Source organism: Palaemon carinicauda, chromosome 21, assembly GCF_036898095.1.
Source record: "Palaemon carinicauda isolate YSFRI2023 chromosome 21, ASM3689809v2, whole genome shotgun sequence".
Taxonomy (NCBI): domain Eukaryota; kingdom Metazoa; phylum Arthropoda; class Malacostraca; order Decapoda; family Palaemonidae; genus Palaemon; species Palaemon carinicauda.
Window position 1 is genome coordinate 2107374 of NC_090745.1, and position 25288 is coordinate 2132661.

At 43.1% G+C, this 25288-nt stretch overlaps 1 protein-coding gene across 2 annotated transcripts in view; it reads right to left on the bottom strand.

Annotated features, from left to right (window-relative positions):
• Window positions 1–1178: 1178 nt before the first annotated feature.
• LOC137615147 (putative methyltransferase DDB_G0268948) overlaps window positions 1179–25288 on the bottom strand; it is a 48190-nt gene continuing 24080 nt past the window's right edge. For both annotated transcript variants that reach the window (XM_068344779.1, XM_068344780.1), the window contains exons 5-8: window positions 23806–23891; window positions 13673–13776; window positions 13247–13387; window positions 1179–3914 (exon numbers count right to left, since the gene is read on the bottom strand). In XM_068344779.1, the coding sequence (XP_068200880.1) occupies window positions 3815–3914; window positions 13247–13387; window positions 13673–13776; window positions 23806–23891 (431 nt within the window). In that variant the 3' untranslated portion in view covers window positions 1179–3814. The remainder of the gene's footprint in view (window positions 3915–13246; window positions 13388–13672; window positions 13777–23805; window positions 23892–25288) is intronic.

Sequence of the window (25288 nt, forward strand, 5' to 3'; positions counted from 1 at the left end):
AGTGAGTGAATGAAGGATGCAAAGTATTGGGGGCAGTGAAGGGAGTGGTAAAGAATAGAGGGTTGGGCATGAATGTAAAGAGAGTTCTATATGAGAAAGTGATTGTACCAACTGTGATGTATGGATCGGAGTTGTGGGGAATGAAAGTGATGGAGAGACAGAAATTGAATGTGTTTGAGATGAAGTGTCTAAGGAGTATGGCTGGTGTATCTCGAGTAGATAGGGTTAGGAACGAAGTGGTGAGGGTGAGAACGTATGTAAGAAATGAATTAGCAGCATGGGAGAAGTACAAGAGGAAGACCAAGGTTTGGGAGGATGGATGGAGTGAAGAAAGCTCTGGGTGATAGGAGGATAGATGTGAGAGAGAAAAGTGTGCAAGAAATAGGAATGATTGGCGAGCGATTATGACGCAGTTCCGGTAGGCCCTGCGGCTTCCTCCGGTCGCCTTGGATGACAGCGGAGGTAGCAGCAGTAGGGGATTCAGCGTTATGAAGCTTCATCTGTGGTGGATAACGGGGGAGGGTGGGCTGAGGCACCCTAGCAGTACCAGTCGAACTCAGTCGAGTCCCATGTCAGGCTGGGAAGACTGTAGAGAGGAAAGGTCCCCTTTTTTTCTCATTTTTTTTTATGTCGGCTACCCCCCATAATTTGGGGAAGTGCCTTGGTATATATATGTATGTAATTCCTGGGTGACCGCACCCTCATTCAGTACCCCTCATGGGTATCCTATTAGATGTGTAAGTTTTGAATGGTTTAATTTTACTACATTTGTTGGCTAAAAGATCTTCAAAGGTATTAGCATTTGTATCTTTCTGTGACTTTTAGCTAAAGCTAATACAAACAGGTTTCACCAGACCCTGTTGTAATGACAAATTCTGTGCATAGCACCAAAAAATAGGAAAAAAAGCTGAGCTCCAGTAACCATACAATGACAAATCTAATTTCACTGTATGCTCATCCTATGGTCCAAATCAGGTACCAAAATACAAGGTACTGCAATAAAAAATCAAGACATATAATGTAAAAATTGTTGTTTTAGCCCTTTTTGGGGTTAAAGTACTGGGTGAAGTCTCCATGGACTTTTCTGTGAAAGGCTAGAACAGGGAATCCAATATGACAAATAAGGAATCAGCCATTATCATCATTAGGTAATTAAACCAGATCACACAAAGAGACGATTCATATGAAGTTATTTAATGTGAAAAATAGTCTTATTAACAAACAACAAACTACTCATACAATGTGGAAAACTTTCTAAAACTAATTATTATTGCACATCAGGCTGCATAAGTAAACATGTTACTCATAGAACGGTTTCTCATAAGATACAGGTAAATATTATTTGGAGTCAAGTTTCCATTACTAAAATATAAATCTGAGCAAAACAGGCAATAAAAATCTTAAAAAGCTCATACCCACTAACACTTAAGCAACAAAATGTACACCTGATACAAAAGTCTACATACACAGTATTTAAAATTATAAAATACTGCATCAGTATCAATTTTTCAAATACCAAATTAATGGAAATTACATTTCACCCATCCCAAAACATCATGTAAATATCTAGTAACCATAAAAAGTGCCATGAATTGTGAAAAACAACTAATAGTTAAATCTACAGTGCTTCCATAATTATTATTAGTATACTGTACAGTGCTACAACATTTTCTACATATAAAATTTTGCAAAATTTTCTTTTCTGAGCTAAAGTCATTTGAACAGGACTCCTTAAATAGTCTATGAACCCAGGCCAGATGTAAACAAGAAAATGGAAAAATTAAATGGGTGAGATTTAATAATAAAAGAAACAATACACTTGCTTCTTTATGGAGAAAGAGTGAGAATAGTTTACGAAAACTGAATAGGAACACCATTCCAAAGAATGGCAGTACAAGGAAAATATCACTGAATTGTAATCTAAGAAACACCCATTTTCATAGATTCAATGTGGGAAAAAAAGAAAAAAAAAGAAAAAAAAGAGGACAAGGTGACAATGAGATTGAGATCCTGAAGCATACTCCCTGGGGACCAAGCCAGGGGCACGTACCCAGATGCTTCAGTGAACAGCCAACTAGATGAGGAGAGCAAAGAACTAAACAACCTCTCTGGCGTTCTCATGGACATTGCCAAGAACAACACCAGAGAAGACACAACCTTCTAGTTCAAAAAATTCAGTTGTCCTAACAGGAAACCACAATCTACACTTGGTTGGGATATGGTGATAATTGCGAACAATCAAGCTCTTTGGGCACAGGGAGTGAGATCTTTTGCCGGTTTAGACATAAACATGCAGTGTCTATCTTTCCCTCATATATGATTTCTTGCTTTGTTTCAGCATTAACACGGAACAAAAATCAACTATTCAAACTAAAAAAATTATGAGAAAAACTTAAACAGCCTGTGATAGGATGCAACAGTTCAACTGTACTCATCGTAGCCAAAGATAAAAGTTGTATCTTTGACAGGAGATTGACTGGGGCTACTAACCTACGATTACCACCAGTCGTTAACTTCCTCTTTAATGATTTTAATGACTGTTACAACTCTGCTGAAGATATTCCCTGTTCTAAAGGATGAAAGGGTTGTACTGTATACATATAGGAATGAATCAGTGAGATGGAAAAGAATGTCATCTAGTAAAGTTTCAGACACTTTTAGACACACTAGGATGATAGTTGAAAAGGTTAGAATATTTCCAGAGGAGGGATAAGTGCAAGAATTGATAATTGTGAGATAAATATCATCAAAAGAACTGAAACCAATTTGCTTATAAACTCCTTGGAGAATCAAACAGGAATATGACCATGGCCAAATCCATAACTAATCTTTAAAGATGCAGAATCTCTATTGACCATACAAACAGAGAATACTGGAAAAGACTGGAGTAGGAATACAGTAAGTAGAATTAGAAGATGAATAAAAATGGAATCACTGAAAAGACAGCAGGAAAATGTAGGGTTTTCCATATGAGAGCAAGTTATAGATACATCAAGATGGAAAATATAAAAGTTCTTTTCTAGTAGAACTTGAGAAGTTTACAGTATTGGCAAGAGACCAGAAATTTTAGTTGGTTAGAAATTAAATAAGAAAGCCTGATTTCCTTTGAGCTTGAGAAAACTTCTTCCACTGAAGTAAAGTGGCACAATGATTCTAAGATATAAAAAACGCATTGTAGTGAAGGCGAGGCTAGCAATGACTCATGTGTTTGCTTTTTGGCAAAACAATTTAAAATTGAGAAAGTTAAGAACAGAAGATAGAACATTTATCTCAATTATTGAAACAAAAAAATCCCAGACATTAAAGGCCACATGTTCAGCACCAATTCCCCTTGAGGAGTCCAGGACAATACTTGTTAGTTAGTCTATTGAGACATTTCAAAACAAAAAACTGGTAATGTCTAAAAAGATTTGGTGAGGGGCAGGCTAAAGCTAGGGTACTGGAAGTAAGACTAGTAATTAAAAGGTCGAGATTGAAGTTTCCATTTCCTTCCACATCACTTGGGTGGAATAGAGTGAATCAGTGCGGTGACCTATGAACTATAATCGTTTAAGTAGATTATTACCATCATCTTAAATCAGTTTAACAAGGCCACTAAGTAACATTTCTAGAAGGCCTCAGTATGTGGCTTATACAACAGTAAAGATGTAATTAATATACACTTCTATTGAATAAAATCTATACATGATTAAATCTTTAAACTATTTAAAATACCAACAATATGTATACATGTCTACATTTTTACAGTGAAAACATACAAACTATGAATGTGAATAAACTATGAATGTTGTAAAAAATAAAATTTTCTAAAACTTCAACTAATAGGCTTACGAGCCATAAGAAGGAAAAACTGGAAACGCAAGCAAACCTGAGTATCTTCTGGACCTGTTGGAACATCTAGGACCTTCATAAATCTGGAATAGTACAAACAAATATAACCAAATGATATTATTAATGGTAAAGAAGAGAACATAAACATTAAGATTAAAGAATACAGTGCTGGATAGTGGACAGAGATTATAATTAGTAAAGAGGCAAAAAAAATGTAGATAACATCTATGCTTCTAAAAAAAAGTAAATTTTGAAAAGGCATTAGCATTTGGTAATAGAACCTTTTTAGAGCCTCCTGGAAAAAAATATACGAGAGATGTAGTTTTTAGATAATAAAATATTCAGATCTCAAAATTTCAAATGCTTTGGGCACATGATAATGTAAGAAGAGCAATCAGTAAGAGAAATGCTACATCTAGATATGGCAAGATGTTGATCAGTGTTAGTTCTGAATGATCAATGAGAGAGAAAACAGATGAGGATATGGAACATGGTAATTCAGGTAAAAAGAATATATGATGGAAAAGTATGGATAAAATAAAGGGTAATAATGATGATGCTTAGAAACAGTTTCCTCATCAAAAAAAAAAAAAACCTGAAAACAAGTGACAAAGATGTCAGTTACTATACTGTATACAATACCCTTATTCTTGGACATGAAGTTCTTACACAAAAAGTATATTTGACCTTACCATGATTTATATCTTTTAAGACAGCAAAATATTGCCAGGAGGCCATAGTGTATATGCATTTATGTTATGTGAATTTAGTGCGGCTATGGCATAGCTGATGGAGGGAATAAGAACAATAAAGTACGCAAGAGTACATAAGCTCATATTCTAGGAAGTACAGTATACATGGGTATCTAACGAATATGGAGCTGATATTGAACAAAAGACAAAAGACTGGATGATAGTGGAAAAGTCCATTTTATATTTCTAGATATACTCACAGAGAAAGGGAGGAGGAAAGTTAATGGTAAGTACAGTACTAATACCTAAAGCTCTGTAAAAATAAAGGTAACAATAAGTCCCCCCCCTCCCCCCCCCCCTCGATAAGAAAATAAAAAATTCGGAGATAATTTGTATTTTTCCTAACCATACAAACCTTAGCTATTTACATTGGGTTTACTTTCGGCGTAGGTGAAATTGACGAGCCAATAGAATTTTAACGAGGGTTAACTACCCCCGCGCTAGTTAGCAAGGGGGTAGGGGAAGCCCCACACACCGGTGAGTTGTCTCAGTTCACTTAGAGGTAGGACTTGTCTTGGGGGACAGGGCTGGCGGGCAAATATGTGTAAATAGCTAAGGGTTGTATGGTTAGGAAAAATACAAATTATCTCCGAATTTATCATTTGTTCCATAACCGAAATACAAACCACGCTATTTACATTGGGTGACTTACCCCTTAGGAAGGGTGGAAAGTTCCCACCTTACTGGCTTTGGCTTACCCGGGGACTCAAACTCTGAGTGAGCAGCACTCGAGGAAAAGTGTCCCTGCACCTCACAAGTTCCTTGCTCCGCAAGGAACGTGTGGCCTACATAAGTCGTGTGTGGAGGAATTGAGCGTGACTTGTCCTAGGAAGTTGACCTGGAGTCCTTTAGATGGGAATCTAGGCTAGGACGTTCTCAATACCACCTCGTCAGGGTATGGGGGACGCGACAGTATTAAATAACACTAGGAACACAAGGGAGCATGGTTTACCTGCAGAGGTTGAGGTCAGCTATGCGGAGACCAGGATGCTGCATTACCCAAGAGAGGGGAGAATGAAGAAAGAAGTAAGGGCCAGACATATTCTTTCACTCACGCAGACTAAAACCGGGTAACAACGCCCTCAACCTTCTGCTACTTGTCCTTAAGGAGCCTGAGGTTAGACCAGCTGTTGTGCAGCCACCACAGGGCCGATAGAAAAAGTATCAAGGCTCCTGTGGGTCACGTCCTGCAGGTAGTGGGCTGTGAAGGTCGTCTGACACTTCCAGACCCCAGCTTGTAGTACCTGCGTCACAGAGAAGTTTCTCTTGAAGGCCAGGGACGTAGCGATGTCCCTGACGTCGTGTGCCCTAGGGCGACGTGACGGAGGAGGGTCAGGATTCAAGGTGTGGTGGATGACCCTTCGAATCCAAGCCGAGATGGTGTTCTTGGTGACCCTCCTCTTCGTCCTGCCAGTGCTAACAAACAGCGCTTGCACGCGGGGACGAACTCCAGCTGTCCTTTTCAAGTAACGCCTCAGACTCCTCACTGGGCATAGTAGCAGATGGTCTGGGTCACCTGTTACAGAATGGAGACTCGTGACCCTGAAAGAGTCGAACCGTGGGTCCGGCACTCCAGGGTTCTGAGTCTTGGCAACAAACTCAGGGACGAACCTGAACGTTACCTCCCCCCATCCCCTTGAATGGGCGATGTCGTACGAGAGACCATGAAGTTCACTAACTCGTTTGGCAGAGGCCAACGCGAGTAGGAAAGCCGTCTTCCAAGTCAGGTGGCGATCAGAGGCCTGGCGTAATGGTTCGAAGGGAGGTCTCTTAAGAGCCCTGAGAACCCGAACCACGTTCCATGGAGGTGGTCTCACTTCCGACTGAGGGGAGGTAAGCTCATAGCTACGTATGAGTAGAGAGAGTTCTAGCGAGGAAGAAATGTCCACTCCTTTCAACCTAAAGGCCAGGCTTAAGGCTGAACGATAGCCTTTCACCGCCGAGACTGAAAGGCGCATTTCCTCCCGCAAATAAACGAGAAACTCCGCTATTGCTGGAATAGAGGCATCGAGTGGAGAGATACCCCTCCCACGACACCAACCACAGAAGACTCTCTACTTCGCCTGGTAGACTCCCGCAGAGGACTTTCGCAGGTGGCGCGACATTCTCTCTGCAACCTGTTGCGAAAAGCCTCTCTCCGTGAGGAGACGCTGGATAGTCTTCAGGCGTGAAGCCGAAGCGAGGCTACGGCTTTGTGGAAGATGTTGCAATGTGGTTATCTGAGTAGCTCGTGTCGTGGGGGAAGTTCTCTTGGAAGCTCTGTCAGGAGCTGCAGAAGGTCCGGGAACCATTCCGCGTGATATCATAGCGGAGCTATCAGGGTCATAGAGAGGTTGACCGATAGTCTGGTCCTGTTGAGCACCCTTCTCATCAGACAGAACGGTGGGAAGGCGTACACGTCGATGTTGTCCCACCGTCGTTGGAAAGCATCTTGCCAGAGAGCCTTGGGGTCCGGGACTGGGGAGCAGTACAGCGGCAGCTTGAAATTCAAGGCTGTCGCGAACAGGTCCACCGTCGGGGAACCCCACAAAGTCAAGACTTTGTTGGCTATCTGAGGATCCAAAGACAACTCAGTACTCACTATCTGCGAAGCCCTGCTCACACTGTCGGCGAGCACATTCCTCTTGCCAGGAATGAAGCGAGCTGATAGTGTTATCGAGTGGACTTCGGCCCATCTCAGAATCTCTACCGCAAGATGGGATAGCTGCTGTGAAAAAGTACCTCCCTGCTTGTTGATATAAGCCACTACCGCGGTGTTGTCGCTCATCACCACCACAGAGTGGCCCGCCAGGGTCCGTTGGAACTGTTGAAGATCCAGGTATACGGCCTTCATCTCTAGCAGGTTGATGTGCAGGTACTTTTCTGATTTTGACCAAAGGCCCGAGGTCCTCTGATTCAGAATGTGGGCCCCCCACCATTCTTTTGACGCGTCAATGAACAGCGTCAAGTCCGGGGGAAGGACGAGAAGATCCACTCCCTTTCGTAGGTTCTCGTCGATCAGCCACCACCGCAGGTCTGCCTGTTCCGTGGGACCTATCGGAACCAGAAAGTCCGGGGAGTCGGAGCCTTGACTCCACCGGGACTTGAGCCGCCATTGCAGGGATCTCATCCTGAGGCGACCATTCGGGACCAGACGGGCCAGGGAGGCTAGGTGACCTAAGAGACGTAACCATGATTGGGCTGGAAGCTCTTCCCGCCTGAGGAAGGGTTCTGCCACCCCCCTCAGCCTTGCTATCCTGTCGTCTGATGGAAAGGCTTTGTGGAGATTGGTGTCTAATAACATGCCTAGATAAACCAGTCGCTGGGACGGCTGCAGAGAGGACTTCTCGAGATTTACCATGATCCCCAGATCCTGGCAAAATCCCAGAAGCCTGTCTCGGTGCCGAAGAAGGGTCGACTCCGAGTCTGCCAGGATCAGTCAGTTGTCCAGATATCGCAGGGGACGGATGCCGTTCCTGTGCGCCCATGACGAAATCAGGGTAAACACTCTGCTGAACACCTGAGGTGCTGTAGAGAGACCAAAGCACAGTACCTTGAACTGGTAGGTCTTGTTGTCTAGGCTGAATCTCAAGTACTTCCTGGAAGACGGATGGAATGGGATCTGGAAGTACGCGTCCTTTAGATCCAGTGTAAACATGAAGTCTTGTGGTCTCACTGCAAGTCTGACCGTGTCCGCTGTCTCCATGCTGAACGGAGTTTGCTTGACAAACTTGTTCAGCGCCGAGAGGTCGATGACGGGTCTCCAGCCTCCAGACGCCTTCTTTACAAGAAAGAGTCGACTGAAGAAGCCTGGGGAGCCGTCGACGACCTCCTGGAGAGCATCCTTCTTGAGCATGGTTGCGACTTCTGCCCGAAGGGATAGCCCCTTTGCCGATCCCATGGCATAGGAGCTCAACGACACTGGATTCGCTGTTAGGGGAGGTTGAGATGTCGTGAATGGGACGCGATAACCTTGGCCGATCACGGAGACCATCCAAGAATCGGCTCCATGTTGCTGCCACCTGTGCACGCAACTTTGAAGGCATCCCCCCACAGGTGGACACGCGGGGGGACTGCCACTCCTAGCGTTTACGGCCACGGCCGCTCCCTCTAGGAGTTTTGCCTGCCCTGGAGGACTTACCACCCCTCTTGTCCTTGACAGGAAAGGGCTGAGGCTTAGGCACCTTTGTCTTAGCTGCCGGAGCCTGCTTCGGTGTCCTGCGAGGCTTTTGCTGATGTTGATGCGGAGCTGGAGGCTTGTAGGGCCGAGATGCGAGGGCCCTTTGGAGGAGCGAGTCTTGGCTAGACTTCCTCCACCTCTCAGCTGTGCGTTCCATGTCCTTGGGCTCGAACAAGCTTCCCCCAAGGATGGAGGAGTGTCTGAGCCTGCAGACATCCACGGTGGGGACCTTCGGGTGGAACTTCTCGGTCACCGCATCACGACGCTTCAACACCGAGTTGGCCCACAGGTTGGTAACCTGGTGGGCCAAAAACTCGATGGAGCGAGTGCCCGAGACGAGGAAGGTCTCCAGGGCCTTCCTATTGCTCTCCTTAGACAAATCCTCAGAGCACAATAGGATGCCCAGAGAACCCAGCCAGACATCCAGCCACGAAGTGGCCTGCATGGCACACTTCGTGACCATCTCCTGGATCAGGATCTCCGATGCCGAGAATGTCACCTGCCGGGCGGAGAGCTTCTCAAGCGGAACCCCCCTTGTAAGCTCTTCTACCGAATGGTGGAGGGGAAGAGCAAGGCTGGACTCCCCCATGATCTCAAAGTACCTCCTCTGCTGTAAACGAGGAGGTGGGAGGAGTTTTTTCCCGGCATAGGAACGACTGGAGGAAGCGAGGTCTGAGAGCTGAGCGTCGACCTTGTCTCTGGCACTCTTCACCCCCTGGGACCAGGGCAAAGCCGCGCTGGCCTTCGGGGGATTCTGAGTACCAGAGACCTGGTCCAGGACCGTGTCTTTGCCTTCGCGAGGGGCGATCTCCGGGTCCTTGAACCTGTTAAGCTGCCTCATCAGGTTCAATACCTGCCAGAAGGCGTGCTCAGACTCGTGCTGCTCTCCTCCCTGCGGACTGGAAGCTAAGTCTCCTGTCCCCAGAGGCTCTTCCTGGGGAGACACGTGGACGTTTTCCCGGGGTCTGGTTGGCTCCTGACGAATTTGCGAAGAAGACTTCGGAATTGTCTTTGAGTCCTTGGGTTCCCTCCTGGGCGGGATACAAGACTCCAGCAAAGAGGTCTGGAAGGTACCTTCCACGCGAGTCGATTCTCCTCCTCGAGGAGGGGTCTCCCCCCTTGGTGCCGAGGGAGAGATCCCCGCCTCGCTGGACTCTCCTGAAGACGGAAAAGCCTCGTCTACAGGAGAAGGAGAAAACGACTGCGAAGGGGATGGAGCCTTCCTGACGGACCTCTTAGGAACCAACTTCTCCCTGGGAGAAGTCACCACGAAGTCCACTCCCCTCCTTCTCTTCAGCGGGGGCGAGTCTGTCCTTGGCTTGAGTCCCAGATCGGCAAGTGCTGGCTTCATAGCCTCCACTACCGCTCTCATCAAAAGACCAAACCAAGACTGACGAGATACGGACGCAGTGTCCGTGATTCCCGCTGGAGGGAAGGGGATCTCCTGACCCTTCGGAGTGGACGCAACTGGGCCTACCTGCAAAGAAGAAAGGGAAGAATGTTGCCTAGACCTCTCCGACGATTCTTCCTGGTCCTGAAAGAGAGACCTGCGCTTGCGCGGAGGCGATCCTGACAGCGATCTGGAAGCACGCGTCCCTGCTGTAGCCACGAGCTGCAGAACCCAGCGAGAACGGGGGTCGTGCTGGGGGTGGCGCGGAGGAGGATTCAATGAATCACGCGCAGGGGGCTGCTGGAGCGCGGGCACGTAGTCGCGCGGGGATAAACGCGCGCGGGAGATTGGCGCGCGGTTGCTTGTGGGCGAACAGGCGAGCGGGCGCGTGGGCGTGCTGGCGAGTGGGCGCGTTGGCGAGGGAACGCGTTGGCGCGTGGGTGAAGGGACGCGCGGGCGCACAGGAGGTAGCGATCGCTGTAACTCAGGAGAATGGCAAGGCGCAGGAGATCGATGGCGTCCTGGAGATCTGTGGCGCGTGGGTGAGCGATGGCGAGGCGGCGAGCGATAGTGCGTCGGCGAACGCTGGCGCATTGGAGAGCGATGGCGCGTAGTACGCGCAGGCGAATGACCGTGCACGGGCGAGTTGGCGAGTGTGCGCGTAGGAGACTTATGGCGATCAATGTCTAGGTGGCACGTAGGAGAGCGCTTGCTCGCAGGCGATGGATCGCGTGGGCGCTCAGGAGATCGCAGAAACTCTGGAGATCGCTGGCGCGCAGGAGATCGCTGGCGCGTAGGGTGTCGACGCGTAGACTGCTAGGGCGCAGGATCAGGTGGCGCGACGCGCAAAGGCGAACGCTCGCGAACAGGCTCAGGATGTGAAAGCGCGTGTGCACGTGGGCGCGCAGGAACTCTAGAAGTGCGTGCTGGAGACTTTGCGCGCTGTTGCGCAGGTGAAGAAGGACGAGCAGGAACGCGTGGCTGAGGAGGAGTCAGGTCCTTGCCCGCGTCCAGATCCGGAGATCTAGGGCGCGTGGGCGAGCGTTGGCGCGCAGGGCACGTATCAGGAACTGGGTGCACAGGTGTGCGCTGACGAGCAGGAGATCTTGTGCGCTCAGGAGACCGCTGGCGCGCTGGCCGCGCAACAGGAACAGGAGGGTGTTGACTGCTGACAGGAGAGCGCTGGTGAGCAGGAGAGCGCTGGCGAGCGGGCGAACATTGACAAGCAGGAGAGCGCTGGCGAGGCGAGTCAGGAGACTCCAACACTGGAGAGCGCTTACGCGCTACTACGCATGAACGCGCAGGGGATCCCTGACGCGCAAGGGAAGCCCCCACACCGTGGAAGACATCCCTTTGCCCCGAAGGGACCATTGCCCGTCGGATGACGAGGTTAGAAGCCTGCTGCACATCTGCGCCGGAGGTGGAAAGTCTGGTAGGCGTAGGAGATCGCGAGCGATCACCGGAGAGGTCCAAGGACGTGGCTGCTACAGTCTGCTCCCGACGAGGAGGATCCTCATCAGAGGACGGAGGAGGCAACGACTCGAAGAGGCGCCTCTTGACTCCCTTATAGGGAGACGGGAGGCCCCTGAGACGAAGAGGACGACGAGCCTTACGGCAAAAGCGGCCACGAGGGAGGTTATCAGGATCGTTGGTCCTCGGAAGAGGAGTCTCTGTCAGTGCGCTCCCCCGAGGGGGAGGCGTACCCGCAGGAGAGACCGTGGGACCCACCTTCTCCTTCGAAGGATGTTCGGAAGGGGGAGGAGGGCCTTCAGCAACGTCCGCAACATCAGCCACAGCAGAGGTTTGACCAGACCTGTCGGAAGCCTTTGCCACCACCATGTCGACAATAGACAGAGGGTCTACCTCTGCTATCACCGGTGACTGCTTGACAGCGGCCCCCAACTGGATAAGGTCAAACAGGGCTTCCTTGGAGGGCAAACCCTTAAGCCCCAAGGAAGCCCAAAGCTGAAAGAGATCATTGTTAGATACAGAGTTATGGTCATCAACGTGAGAATCAAAATCCTCCCCCGGGGGAGGAGGGGGAGCCGTCCCGCTATGGGAGGCGACGCCCTCTCCCGCACCCCGAGATCGGGAAACAGAACAAGGGTCTACGCTATCACTTGGCGGCCTCTCACGAGAGGCTGGCCGAGTGGGAGCTTCGGAGGAGGTTTGGGCGGCGGAAGAAGAGTCCCTGGAGCCTTCCTCCTTCAAGGCAACCCTTGAAGGAGAAAGGTCTCTCTTGGACTTCCTCTTACGCCGGCGGGTAAACCTCTCCCACTGGGAGGTAGACCACTCCCTGCACTCACTGCAAGTTATTTCCTTGTCACACCGTTAGCCTCGACACTGCAGGCAAAGGGTGTGGGGATCAGTTTCGACCGCTGACATGCAGGTACCGCAGGGGCGGCCGCCGAGTCCAGGGCACTTGCGCATGATGATGATAAAAGGGCGAGGCCAACTTCCAAACACACAGTCTGAGGAAAAGCAAAAGAAAAGATTAAGGCTGTCAATAGCGAGGAAGATAGACAGACACGTCTGCACATCGTCCGAGCCAAAAGTGAAGTGAGACAACTCACCGGTGTGTGGGGGGGAGGGGTAGCAAGCTACCCCTTCCCCTACCCCCTTGCTAACTAGCGCGGGGGTAGTTAACCCTCGTTAAAATTCTATTGGCTTGTCAATTTCAGCTACGTCGAAAGTAAACCCAATGTAAATGGCGTGGTTTGTATTTCGGTTACAGAACAAAAATGTTTTTAGACAAGAATGCACGTGTAATAAATAAAAATGTTTTCAATAACTCCACAACAAAATAAAACCAACTTCTTATAAAATTCTAATATTACTGTATTGTACTACTGTATATAAAAATACCTGAAGGAATTTTTGATCCATGTACAGGGTAGTTCACTAGTGATAGCCAGATCGGCAGACTTCAAGAAATGGAGACTAAGGGGTTGAGGGGAGGTTGCTATGAACTGGATACCAGAGTTTATTATATTGGACTTAGGAACTTTTAAAATCAAGTACCCAGTTGTGGGATGCATCTTATTTTTATGCAATGTAGGGGACTTACTGTATTAAGAGCGCAAAAGGACTTGAATACTGTAAATAAATACTCACCCATTTTGGAAATCATCAAGTACTTTTTGAGCTGCTGATTCCCCAAGTTTCTCTTTCATTTTCTGGAAGCCTGACCAAGATGTAAGGTAGCCAGTTAAATCAGACACTGATGTCATTTTATCAACATAATGTGTGTCATCTCTGAAAATAAAAGAATGAATCATCTGTGTTTATTATCTTCCAAAATATTATCAGGGCTATTCAGATATTCCACTTAATATTACTGTACCTGCTTAGAAAAAAATTCCTTATGAAATATTGCAGTATATATTAACATAGTTTGGTAAAACAATTTTTCCCAACAGGAGTAAAAATATCTTTAATCAATTTCCTACAATTACTGTATATTACACTGCTACATGAATTCTTTCTCACAAATCAGCGATTTCAAAGTACTGAGAATAAATGAACACTGGGCTTACTTACCTCATAAAACTGGGATATGGGATGATAAACCTATCATCTGAATAGGCCTCATCCACATCTTTTCGACCAACCCCCCAATAGCCTGCCGTTTCTTTTGAATATACCTGTGAAATATATGCATAACAGTTAAATACAATTTATTAAAGGTTTCAAAAGAGAATTTCAACAAAATCTATTATCTTCATACTTACCTAGTATGCTAGTCCTTAAGCTAAAATCATTAAAGCCACTAACTTCTTGAAAAATTCCCTCTCCTCTTCTCCCCTATCAAGATGACTAGTCTTCCAAATAGATTGCAGCACAGGAAGAACATTGACAATGTGCTGGGTTATAACCAGCACTTCATATAAAACGTCAGACATCTTCAAAACAGAAATACAGAAGCTATAAAAACAAACGCGTGTGGATATCACTGGTGCTAGAGAAGGAATGAGGTAAGAAGCATGAGTAGTGGTGGGGGGGGGGGTAGTCGTAGTAGCAGGCAGTAGTCGGATGTAGAACAGCACCTCGTAGTATCGGGGGATATTGAGGAAGGAGAAGGCTAATTGGTAAGGGCCCTCTGGTAGTGGTTAGAACATGCCCCAGTTACTATACCAACACTATAGGAGTGAGCGAGCTGAGTTTATTCCTGGCATTCCATGCGACTTTTTCTCTGGTATATTTAGCAGTATCTATACCTTAGAAATGGTGCTAAAAGGAGCATTTTACGGAGCGACACAGGTTGAGCCCAGAAAATCAGAGTTGCCGTGGTCCTCTACATACCCTAATCCCTTAACATCACTAAAAGTGGGGAGGGAGGGAGGGAAATACAGTGGTACCTCTACATAAGAATTTAATCCGTTCCACAGCCGACTTCGGATGTAGAAAATGTTCGGATGTCGAAACGAATTTTCCCATAAGAATACAGTGAACCCTCGTTTATCGCGGTAGATAGGTTCCAGACGCGGGCGCGATAGGTGAAAATCCGCGAAGTAGTGACATCATATTTACCTATTTATTTAACATGTATATTCGGACTTTTAAAACCTTCCCTTGTACGTAGTACTGTTAACAAACCACCCTTTAATGTACAGAACACTTAATGCATGTACTGCAGCACCCTAAACTAAATCAGGCACAAATATTAAAGGCGATTTTATATCATGCGTTTCCTAAACACCTAAAAAGCACGATAAAAAATGGCAACCAATGTTTTGTTTACGTTCATCTCTGATCATAATGAAGAAACAAACTCATTTAGTGTACAGTACACATATATGTATAGGTTAGTTTTTGTATCGATTATATTGATTATACAGTACTGTATGTTGATTTTTTTATTACCAATGTTTTAGTTTACGTATTTTTCTTAGGACTTCCAAATGAAATGTTTTTCTTTATGACGCCGCCTGAAACGACGGCGTGTACGCTCAGTAAACAACCACGCTCAGAACAAACAAGGCATTTAACGCGCATGATGATAGTGACAAATAATGATACAGTACATACAGTATTTACAGTAAAAGCATTTACAAAATATGTTACCTTACAAATATAATTTATACAGTATTGTACGTAGCAAAGCAGGAAAACAATTTACGAGAGAGAGAGAGAGAGAGAGAGAGAGAGAGAGAGAGAGAGAGAGAGAGAGAGAGAGAGAGAGAGAGAGAGAGAGAGATTGTTTTACGTACGTAAATGTAAATTTTAAACAAAAAAAATATGATAGGTTACAACATGTAGACTTTTAAAACCTTCCCTTTAACTTAATGCATACAGTACGTACAGTACTAAACTATAAAACAGGCACAAATACAGTTTTAGAATGTACAGTAAGAATATTAAAGTAAAAAATAAAGATTGTTACTGTACTCACCACGAAAGAAGTTGAAGAAAAACTTGAATGGTGATGGCGATGAATTTGCTGCACAGTAGAAATGATGATGATGAAGCTGATGATGTGTTCTACTGTGCAGCCAATGATAGTATTTTACGTCTCTTCAGACGGAGGTGTCTTTTCCTGGGACACCTCTTCAACTTCTTCCTGGGAAACTTCTTCAATTTCTTCCGAAGGCGTACTAGCAGGAGGAACTGGCTCTTTTTTGCGAGGCTGGAAGAACATTGTGATCGGAAGTTGTTGCCGCTGCTTCTTTTTTCGATCCAAGAGCATTTTGTAGGGAGTCATGTCTTCATCGATCTTGTTGCAGAATTGCATCGAGCGAACCATATCCTCGTCCCACTCTTGCAACATTTCTTTCAACTCCTTCGCATGGTTGCAGGCCTTGGCAAGCCGTTCTAATGTTAAGCCCGTTTCTTCGACATTTTCTTGGGTCTCTTCCTGGGTATCACTCTCTTCTTCACTTGCCGATTTCGTCAGGTCTTCGAGGTCTGCGTCAGTTAGGGGCTGGGAATGGCAGTCCAACAACTCGTCGACGTCTTCAGTCGTCATGTCGCCAAACCCGTCACCTCCAATTATGGCAGCCAACTGCACAGATTTGCGTATTGCAGAGTGTTGGATTTCCGACGGAGTAAATCCCTTGTCGTCGTAAACAATATCGGGCCACAACTTCTTCCAGCTCGCATTCACGGTTGCAGGTTTCATCTCTTGAAGTGCCTTCTGAATATTCTGCAGGCACGTGGCTATGGTGTACTGCCGCCAGTACGCCTTCAAGTTAAAATCTTCATCCTCGTCATCTTGGGCAGCATCCACACACGCAACGAGGTCCGCCAAGGTGTTCTTCGTGTAGAGGGCCTTGAACACCCTGATAACCCCCTGGTCCATCGGTTGAATTAATGACGTGGTGTTGGGTGGCAGGAACTCAACCTGAATGCCCTCATGCGACAGGTCAGTTGCGTGTCCACCAGCGTTATCCATAAGGAGAAGGATCTTGAATGGCAAGCCCTTCTCTAAGAGATATTTGCTGACTTGCGGGATAAAACACTGATGGAACCAGTTGGAGGTCAGCATCTTCGTAATCCATGCTTTTTGATTATGCATCCAGTACACGAGAAGAAGATTCTTATTTTTATTTTTCAAAGTGCGAGGATTTTTCGACTTATAAATAAGCCCCGGCTTTAACAAAAATCCAGCAGCATTGCCACACATCACGAGGGTAACGCGATCCTTGAATGCTTTAAAGCCAGAGGCTTTGGCTTCCTCTTTGAACAGGAAAGTTCGCGACGGCATTCTCTTCCAAAACAAGCCAGTCTCATCCATATTAAAGACTTGTTCCGGCTTGTATCCACCTTCGGCGATAATATTCTTGAACGTCTGGTTCACGTAAGTTTCAGCAGCGGCAGTGTCAGCGGAAGCAGACTCCCCATGCAGGGAAACGCTTTTCAGGGCGAAGCGTTTCTGAAACTTCGCGAACCATCCTTTGCTGGCGGAAAAACGTTTCTGAGGCTGGGAATCAGTGGATGTCCCTGGTTGAGGATCATCTGCATCATCATCATCTTCAGCATGGTTGCCGTCGTCGTCTTTAGGTTCCTTTGCAGCAAAATTCTCATATAAGCTCAAAGCCTGTGTTTAGATGGTGTTCGTATCCAACGCTATGTTCTTCTTCCGGCAGTCGGCAATCCACACAGCTAAAGCACCTTCCATGCATACGATCGTTTTATTACGCGTTGTAACGACTCGCTTCGCTGATCTGCTAAAGGTGATTGCAGCCGTCTTTCTAATGTTCGCCTCGTCCTTCTTGATATAGCGAACAGTAGATTCGTTGATGTCAAAATGGCGGCCGGCGGCCGCGTAACTTCTCAGCTATCGTCATCATCCTTCGGTGGCGTTTAGGCTCACTACCAGCCTTAAGAGAAGCAGAACGCTTGGGAGCCATTACAGTAGGATTTACAGTAACAAAAAGTTCAACTTAAAAAAGTCGCACACAGCACAGATTCACACACTTAAGAACGTCTACTCAGCGATACGCGGTAACAGAGAGTGGACGATCCAGCCCCGCGAGAACTTAGATGCTGCGGGTAGGAGATGCGGGCAAAACACCAATCACAGGCTAGATAACAAAACTTGAGTTCTGATTCGTCATCTATCAGCGCTTGAACCAATCACAACCCGTCTTACAGTACTATGGTGCGTTGGTTACCTACTCATAGAAGATGCCCCGCGCATACCGAACGTACGTAGATTAAGTAAATACCGTAATAATAATAAATAATGATAATAATACTGTACAGTAATAATAATAATAATGATAATAATAATAACAATAATAATTTTATTAACAACAACAACAATAATAATAATAATAACAATAATAATAATACAGCTTTACGTACGCTATTTTACGCCTCTCTCTCTCTCTCTCTCTCTCTCTCGTACGCTTATTCGAAATGTGATTTTTGCAACAAAGAATATTATTGGATGCAGTACTACGTACGTATACATACAAAAGATTCATGGAAAAGAAGCACATCCATTACAGTATACACCATTCTAATATGGTATGACTGCATCTGATTTGCGTTTCATGTTCGATTTAATTTTACTACGTACTGTATACAGTACTGAATTATCGTATGATCACATTCTCTTTTCGTGTTTTATTTCTTTCTGTGCTGAATTATATATCATATGTAATGCAATGAACAATCAGTAAGAACAGATATTACTAATTACAGTATTAATGGAATTACAGGTAACAAAATATCGTATTTGGTTGTCTTCAGATTTCGCGGTATTTTCGAATTTTCCGGAAAATCCGCGATATGTATATATATATGGGTTATGGGAAAACCCCGCGAAGTGGTGAATCCGCGATTGTCGAACCGCGAAGTAGCGAGGGTTCACTGTACATTGAAATAGGATTAATCCGTGGTTGAGTCCAAAAACCTATGACAACTCCTTAATAAATTACTACACATAATTACACATGACTATATGCACACTAAATTAGATAATAGACATGTAAAAAAGAATAATTATCAAAAAATGATAAATAAGAAACGGGTTTTTAGCGTCACTTTACCTTAGAAAGTCCAGCGCGGGTGTTGTTGGTCTTGCTACGCAAAGAGGAGACGGACGGGCAGCGAGGAGGTAGAGAGGTTGACTACGATAAACGTACACTACCGTAACTTATTCTAACTTACACTAAGTGAAATTTAACCTAACTTAGCTTATTTATTTTTTTATTTTCATTTTTTATATTTTTTTTTTTACATTTTCTTTTTTTCTTTTTGATGATTAATTTTAATCACTTTCACTCTCTCCACTTAAAATTGATTGAATTTTTTTCTCTTCACTCTTTGCCGTTTTCTTTGAACCACTTCCATCCTCTTCATCACGAGTTCGCTTTGTAGTTTTTTTAAAGAAGCTATCGATAGAAAGTTGCTTGGTACGGCTTTTCAGAACGTTTCGAAAATGAGTTAGGCAAACATCATCGAACTGCGCAACTACACGACAAACCTGCAATTTTTTTGGATGGCATTTGTCGATGAAGTCGACCACGTCTTGATATTTTCCTAACACCTCTTTTATTTGCGCCGAACCTAACACATGTTCTACCTCCTCGATCCCTTCCTTGTCATCACTCATGTGCTCAGACATAGCATGGAGTTCCTTGAGCTAATCTGTAGTAAGTTCGTCGTGATGTTCTTTTGCAAGTTCACTCACACTCAAAATGTGATTTATGTTTTTAGAGTCTCTCTCTCTCTCTCTCTCTCTCTCTCTCTCTCTCTCTCTCTCTCTCTCTCTCTCTCATGCTTTTCAATAATTCCTTGCTTTACTTCTAAAGAAAGCATTTCCTTATTCCTTTTCTCACCGCTACCACTACCCCTTGCGAAACTAAGCCTTTTAGGACCCATGATTTACGTAAAATACCGTAAAAGGATGAACGTAAAAAATCACGATTAAAACACAGTTAATAGCAGAATGCACTGGGCACAACCAAACGAAGCCGACGAGGACAGAGGAATGTCCCAAGCCACGCTAATTGAGGGTCCCTCCGAGGTAGAAATGCTGCCTTCTATCGGCGGAAATATGCGTACGGGTATTGTTTACTTCGGGTGTCGAAAAAAAATCCGGGTGTAGAGTAGGAACGTGTTTGAATTGTACTTCGCGTGTCGAAAAATTCGGATACAACCGGTACGACGAAAATTGCTTACTTCGTGTGTCGAAATAAAATTCGGGTGTAGAGTCGAAAAATTGCTCGAATTTTACTCCAGATGTTGGAAAATTCGGATGTAGAGGTTCCACTGTAGAAGAATACCAAGTTCGTATAGAAATAATAAATTCCACAGAATAAAAGAAACGATCAGGGAATATGAGTGGTTGCTTGACAGAAAAAGAACATTAAAAGTTACATAAGATGGTGCTGTCATCTGGTGACATTATGGGGCGTAGGCACTATTGAATATCTATGTTCTTATAAAGGGTCTTGCTTCAAGAACATTTAACAAATGTGTTAAGTAGAAAGGTTGATTGAAGCAATAATATTACAGTAATGAAAACTACAGTATTATTATTTCTATTATCAATTTGTATGCTCATTACATCTATAGTATAGAAGTCTAAACACAAAACATTAGATATAAGTGGAACCCTTAAAATATGAATCCATTGAAAATGAAGTTATTCTACATTAATTTTGCACCTCTGGTTTTATCTGTATATGGTAAGGCTTAAACGGGATACCATGCAACTCTCTCTCAAGAATGTAAAAATCCAAAATGCAATGGGGTAAAAGATTAACAAGGATATTTGTAATAATTTTCATGTTTGCAAATCAATTCCTTATCTTTCAAGCTTTGCTAATAGTTAGTGATATGGATAAATAGTTTTCTTCTCCTTTGTCCAATATATGAGAGAGAGAGAGAGAGAGAGAGAGAGAGAGAGAGAGAGAGAGAGAGAGAGAGAGAGAGAGAGAGAGAGAGAGAGATAGATATTACAACTTATATTACCAGATGTATTGCATTACTAAGTAAAAGCAGCTATTGCTTTCAAGCTATGAAAATAGTTCCAGGAATATGCACAGTACTGTATTAATGAAACCCTTCATCAGGGTAAGATTTTGAGAAGATAACTGTATTAATAGAAAAATAGTAAGAAATTATTCAGAAGTAATTTTAATTTTTCCTAGTTATAAAATATTGAGTCCTTCAAACAAAAAGGATACTGAAGACATACCTTTATTTTCAAAGGAGTAAACATTATTAGCTTTATATGACTAATTTATACCTAGAGATTATCTGTATAATTGTTGTATAAAATCTACCATAAAAATCTTTTTAATTCAAAATCAAACATCTGAAAATATATACAGCGGAATCTCAGTATACAGCCATTTTGGAATAGGTACAGCATGTCAAATTTGGCATATGTTGCATTTAGACAGAACAAATTTGTCTTTTTATATAATACTTTACATTGTAGGTAGTAGGTTGGCCAGGGTACCAGCCACCCACTTGAGATACTACTGCTACAGAATTATTAGGTCCTTTGACTGGCCAGACAGTACTAGATTGTTACAACTCATTTTTCTCTTACTACACATCCAACAAAAGTCTGGCCTATACTTTTCACATTCTACTCTCCCCATACACCTGACAACACTGAGATTACCAAAGGGGTTAACTACTGCACTGTAATTGATCAGTGGCTACTTTCCTCTTGGTAAGGCTAGAAAGAAACTCTTTAGCTATGGTACGTACTCTTCCATGAGGACGCTACAAAATAAAAACATTGTTCTCTAGTCTTAGGTATTGCCATAGGCTCTGTCTTGGGGTAGAGTTCTCTTGCTTGAAGGTACACTCAGGAACACTATTCTACGGTATCTTCTTTCTCTTACACTTTGAAGTTTTTAAAGTTTACAGTATATATGAAAGATCTATTATTATAATGTTGTTACTGTTCTTAAAATATTTCATTTTAATTGTTTATTAATCCTCTTGCAGTTTATTTATTTGCTTCCCTCACTGGGCTATTTTTCCCTGTTGGAACCCTTAGCCTTAAACTATCCTGCTTTTCCAACTACAGTTGTAGCTTGGCTATTAATAACAATAATAACAACTAGACGGGCACTCAGTACAGTGCAGCTTATTTCTTGACCTTGACCTTGACCTTTGACCTAGGACTTTCAAAATTGAATCACTTCCATGTCTCAACATAGAAGTAAATCCCTGAAAGTATCATAACTCTATGAGTAAAATTGTGACCAGGAAGTTGTTCACACACTAATGACCTTTTGCTATACTTAACCTTTGACCTAGGACTTTTAAAAAATGGAATCACTTCTAAGTCTCAATATAACAATTAATCCCTGAAATTTTCACTTTGAGTAAAATTGTAGCCGGGAAGTTATTCACACACAAATAAACAAACATACAAACAACGGCAAAAACATAACCTCCTCTCCAACTTCGTTGGCAGAGGCAATAATACAACACACATAAATGAACTTTTAAAGCCCAAGATTACTCACTCATATCCAGCATTGGGCCCACCCTGGGAGAAAAAATGTTATGCTGTAGTAATTGGCAAGTGAAAATCTCCATTTCCTATGAATTTTCACATGTTTATACTTTTAATGTCCTTTCCTAATAATATATTGATTGTGGGTTCTAAGGTCAGTGAGAAAAGCCAAGCTACAAGGAAAATGATTATGATTACAATAGCAGAAAAGAAATTGTAGAAAATCATGAGAATGATGTCCATGTGACTGATCTTGCATCAGCTTATCAGATGCCAAGCATTACAATTTCTATAATAGTAAAAAATAAGAGGCCAACAAAGCAGCTAATGTTGCTAGGGTGGTAATATCAGTAACAAAACCACGGCAGGGAATAGAGGAAGTGGAAAAAATTCTGATAATTTAAGCAAAAGAAAAAGCAGGCGATGATGTTTCCAAAGCAATAATTCATGGGTAGGTTAAACAACTGCATACTGATACTGTAAAAACACACCTGGTACACATAATGAATGGCATTAAGTTTTTAAAGCCAGAAATAGCTTAGTAATGAACTGACATACATAGTGTGGCAAGGCATGGAGATACTTAAAGTTCTGACAAAGATGCTCCTGAATTTGTTATCCAGTTAGAGAAATTTGTGAAGGATGAAGGTCTTATTCCTAAACAATTGTTTAATTGTGATAAAACATGCATGCTTAGAAAAGAAAAATACCAAACAGAACAAAAATCACACAAGGAGAAGGCATTACCAACACGCAAGCTGATAAAACTCTCGTTTTGTTTTGCAAGTTGGGATTCTAAAACTCTGAGAAGCCATGAGCTCAAAAGAAAAAAGTCCAGAAAAAATTTACATTTAACATGGATGTTGAACAAGACTTGGGAGATAAGACCATTCTTCCCTGAGTGGATGGATTAAGTGCTTGGACTGAGTGTGAAAAATACTTAAAGGTTTGTCTTGGACAATGCTTCTGGTCATCCTCAAGCGTTGGAGGAGATTTTGTTGCCAAAATATAGCTTCATTACTGTCAGGCAGATAATTTCACACTCCAAGAAGTTCCACACCAAAGCACTGTTACAAAGGTGCTTTAACATGACCTCTGAGATGGACTTAACCCTCAAGAGAGTTGCAGAAGAATCCTTCCATATCTTCCACTGTGTAGATTTCATAGGCATAGCCTGGCAGGATATTTCTTTCATTGGTACAGAATGAACTTTACCACAAGCCATAGCTGAAAACAAGACTTCAAAGGCCTTGGGGCTGGAATTAAGGATGTGGAGGGTATGGTATCACCAGGGAAGTCCCATGGTCTTGAAGTCAGTGATGATGATGTGGAGGAAAAAGTGGAGGAGCAAAAGGAAAAGATCAGTCAGTATGGAACTTGAGAAAAAGAAGCTGGCGTCAATGTCTCTAAGAAAGGAGGAGGAGAAACAGGAAACCAATTGTTCATTAATCAAAAAAATGTGTGCAAAGTGGGTGTGTTACGAACTTTTGTAAAAAAGCATCAGCCCAATAAAGCTTTAACGAACAGTAACACAAAATTGTGGAGTGTACATTATACCTGAAAAATGGTTATATTTGGGGACCTCTGAATAAATTGAATAATTTTTCATTATTCCTTAGGGGAAATTTCTTTTAGGAATATGTCGTGCTTAGTATACATTCACCTTTCAGGAATATCTTAAGGATGTATACTGAAGTATCACTGTATAGAGATTAAGTAATAAAAGAAGGGAACTTACATGGTCAATAAGTTCATACAATTTATCTGAATGATGATCATGTACAGGTCTCGGAAACAGGTACCCATAAAGTGCAAGGACACCACCTGAAAAAATAATCATCTTAAGATACTTTAAATAAAAATTGAAACACATTCTTAATTATTTACTACTCAGGTCTATAAATATAAACTATCTTCACTTAAAACCATGACACAAAATTCACCTCAATTTTCAAAAAGGAAATGTTATAATGAAAAATAAAAAAAAAATTAACATCAAACAGAAGCAATGTACCTCAGAATTAAAAAAAAAAAAAATTGAAATAATCCTAAGAAAAAAGGAATGTACAGTATGTGTTTTCAGGGCACTCATCACAATCACGGATTCCATTAAGCACTAGAATAGCAAGAATTAAAGGAAAGGTTGCCAGAAGCATAGATGTACTTCAGTCAAAGGGTAAACTGTTAAAAAATCAAAATATCCACACAGGAGCTGACAAAGCTGGTTTTGAGAATTTGATGGGAAAACATACATAACTTTGGAAAGAAAACCAAAGAGGGAGATGCAGTACTGGAATTCTGCAAGAGCCAAAGATTAAAGTTGCTAAGTTGGATGAACTGAAACATAGATTGATTTACAGGTAATTATGATGAGAAATGCAGACAGCATCTAACACATGGATTGCACAGTTGTAAATGGTGTGGCATGCTTGACACAACAAAGAATGCTTATCTTTATGCCATTAAATTCAAAACTTATCCTTGATAACAAAAAAACACTCCTATCAGTGTGTAGAAGGCAGTAACAAAATAATTATATGAAGTGATCTGAGTTTGTGGAGTGATGATAAAAGGCAGTTGTAAAAGTGTGCTTAAAAGCCTTTCTTATGGAGTCTTATGATATAAAGTCAAGGAAAGTGACTTTACCATTTATTAATTCTTCTACTAAAGTTATCTATGTATCCTGCAAGGTCAGGCATTGAATGCAGGATGAAAAACCTAAGCAAGTTGGCTTATCATAAAACTTTGTAAACTATTTGCGAAATCTTTTTTCTGTTTAGATGGGTATGTAGTCATTGAAGAAGCTTGCTTCATGGTAGCTCGGTTGCATCATGGAAACTGAAAAATGAAGAAGTTAAAAGGATATATAAAAAATGGAATTCACAATTATACTGCAGTGTGAAAATGAGGTTGGTAGAAACTTGGAAGGAAGGAATTTAAATGGCAACAGATGAAATATGCTGTGCAATATTAGGAAAAGGTTTTAGAGAATGGAAATAATGTTGAAATCGATATGTCCAAAGGGAAACTGTGGAGTGGTATAGAATCCTCAAGCTTTGGTATAAGTCCGGCAGGGAAGACGGTAGAATTGTATACATAATAGGAAAAAGAGGAGGGAGGCTAAAAGCCAGACTGCAAAGGAGAAAAGATGAACTGGGAGGAATGTAATCATTATCTCAATACAGTAGAAAGAAAAATGTATAGAATCTTTAGGTGTGGAA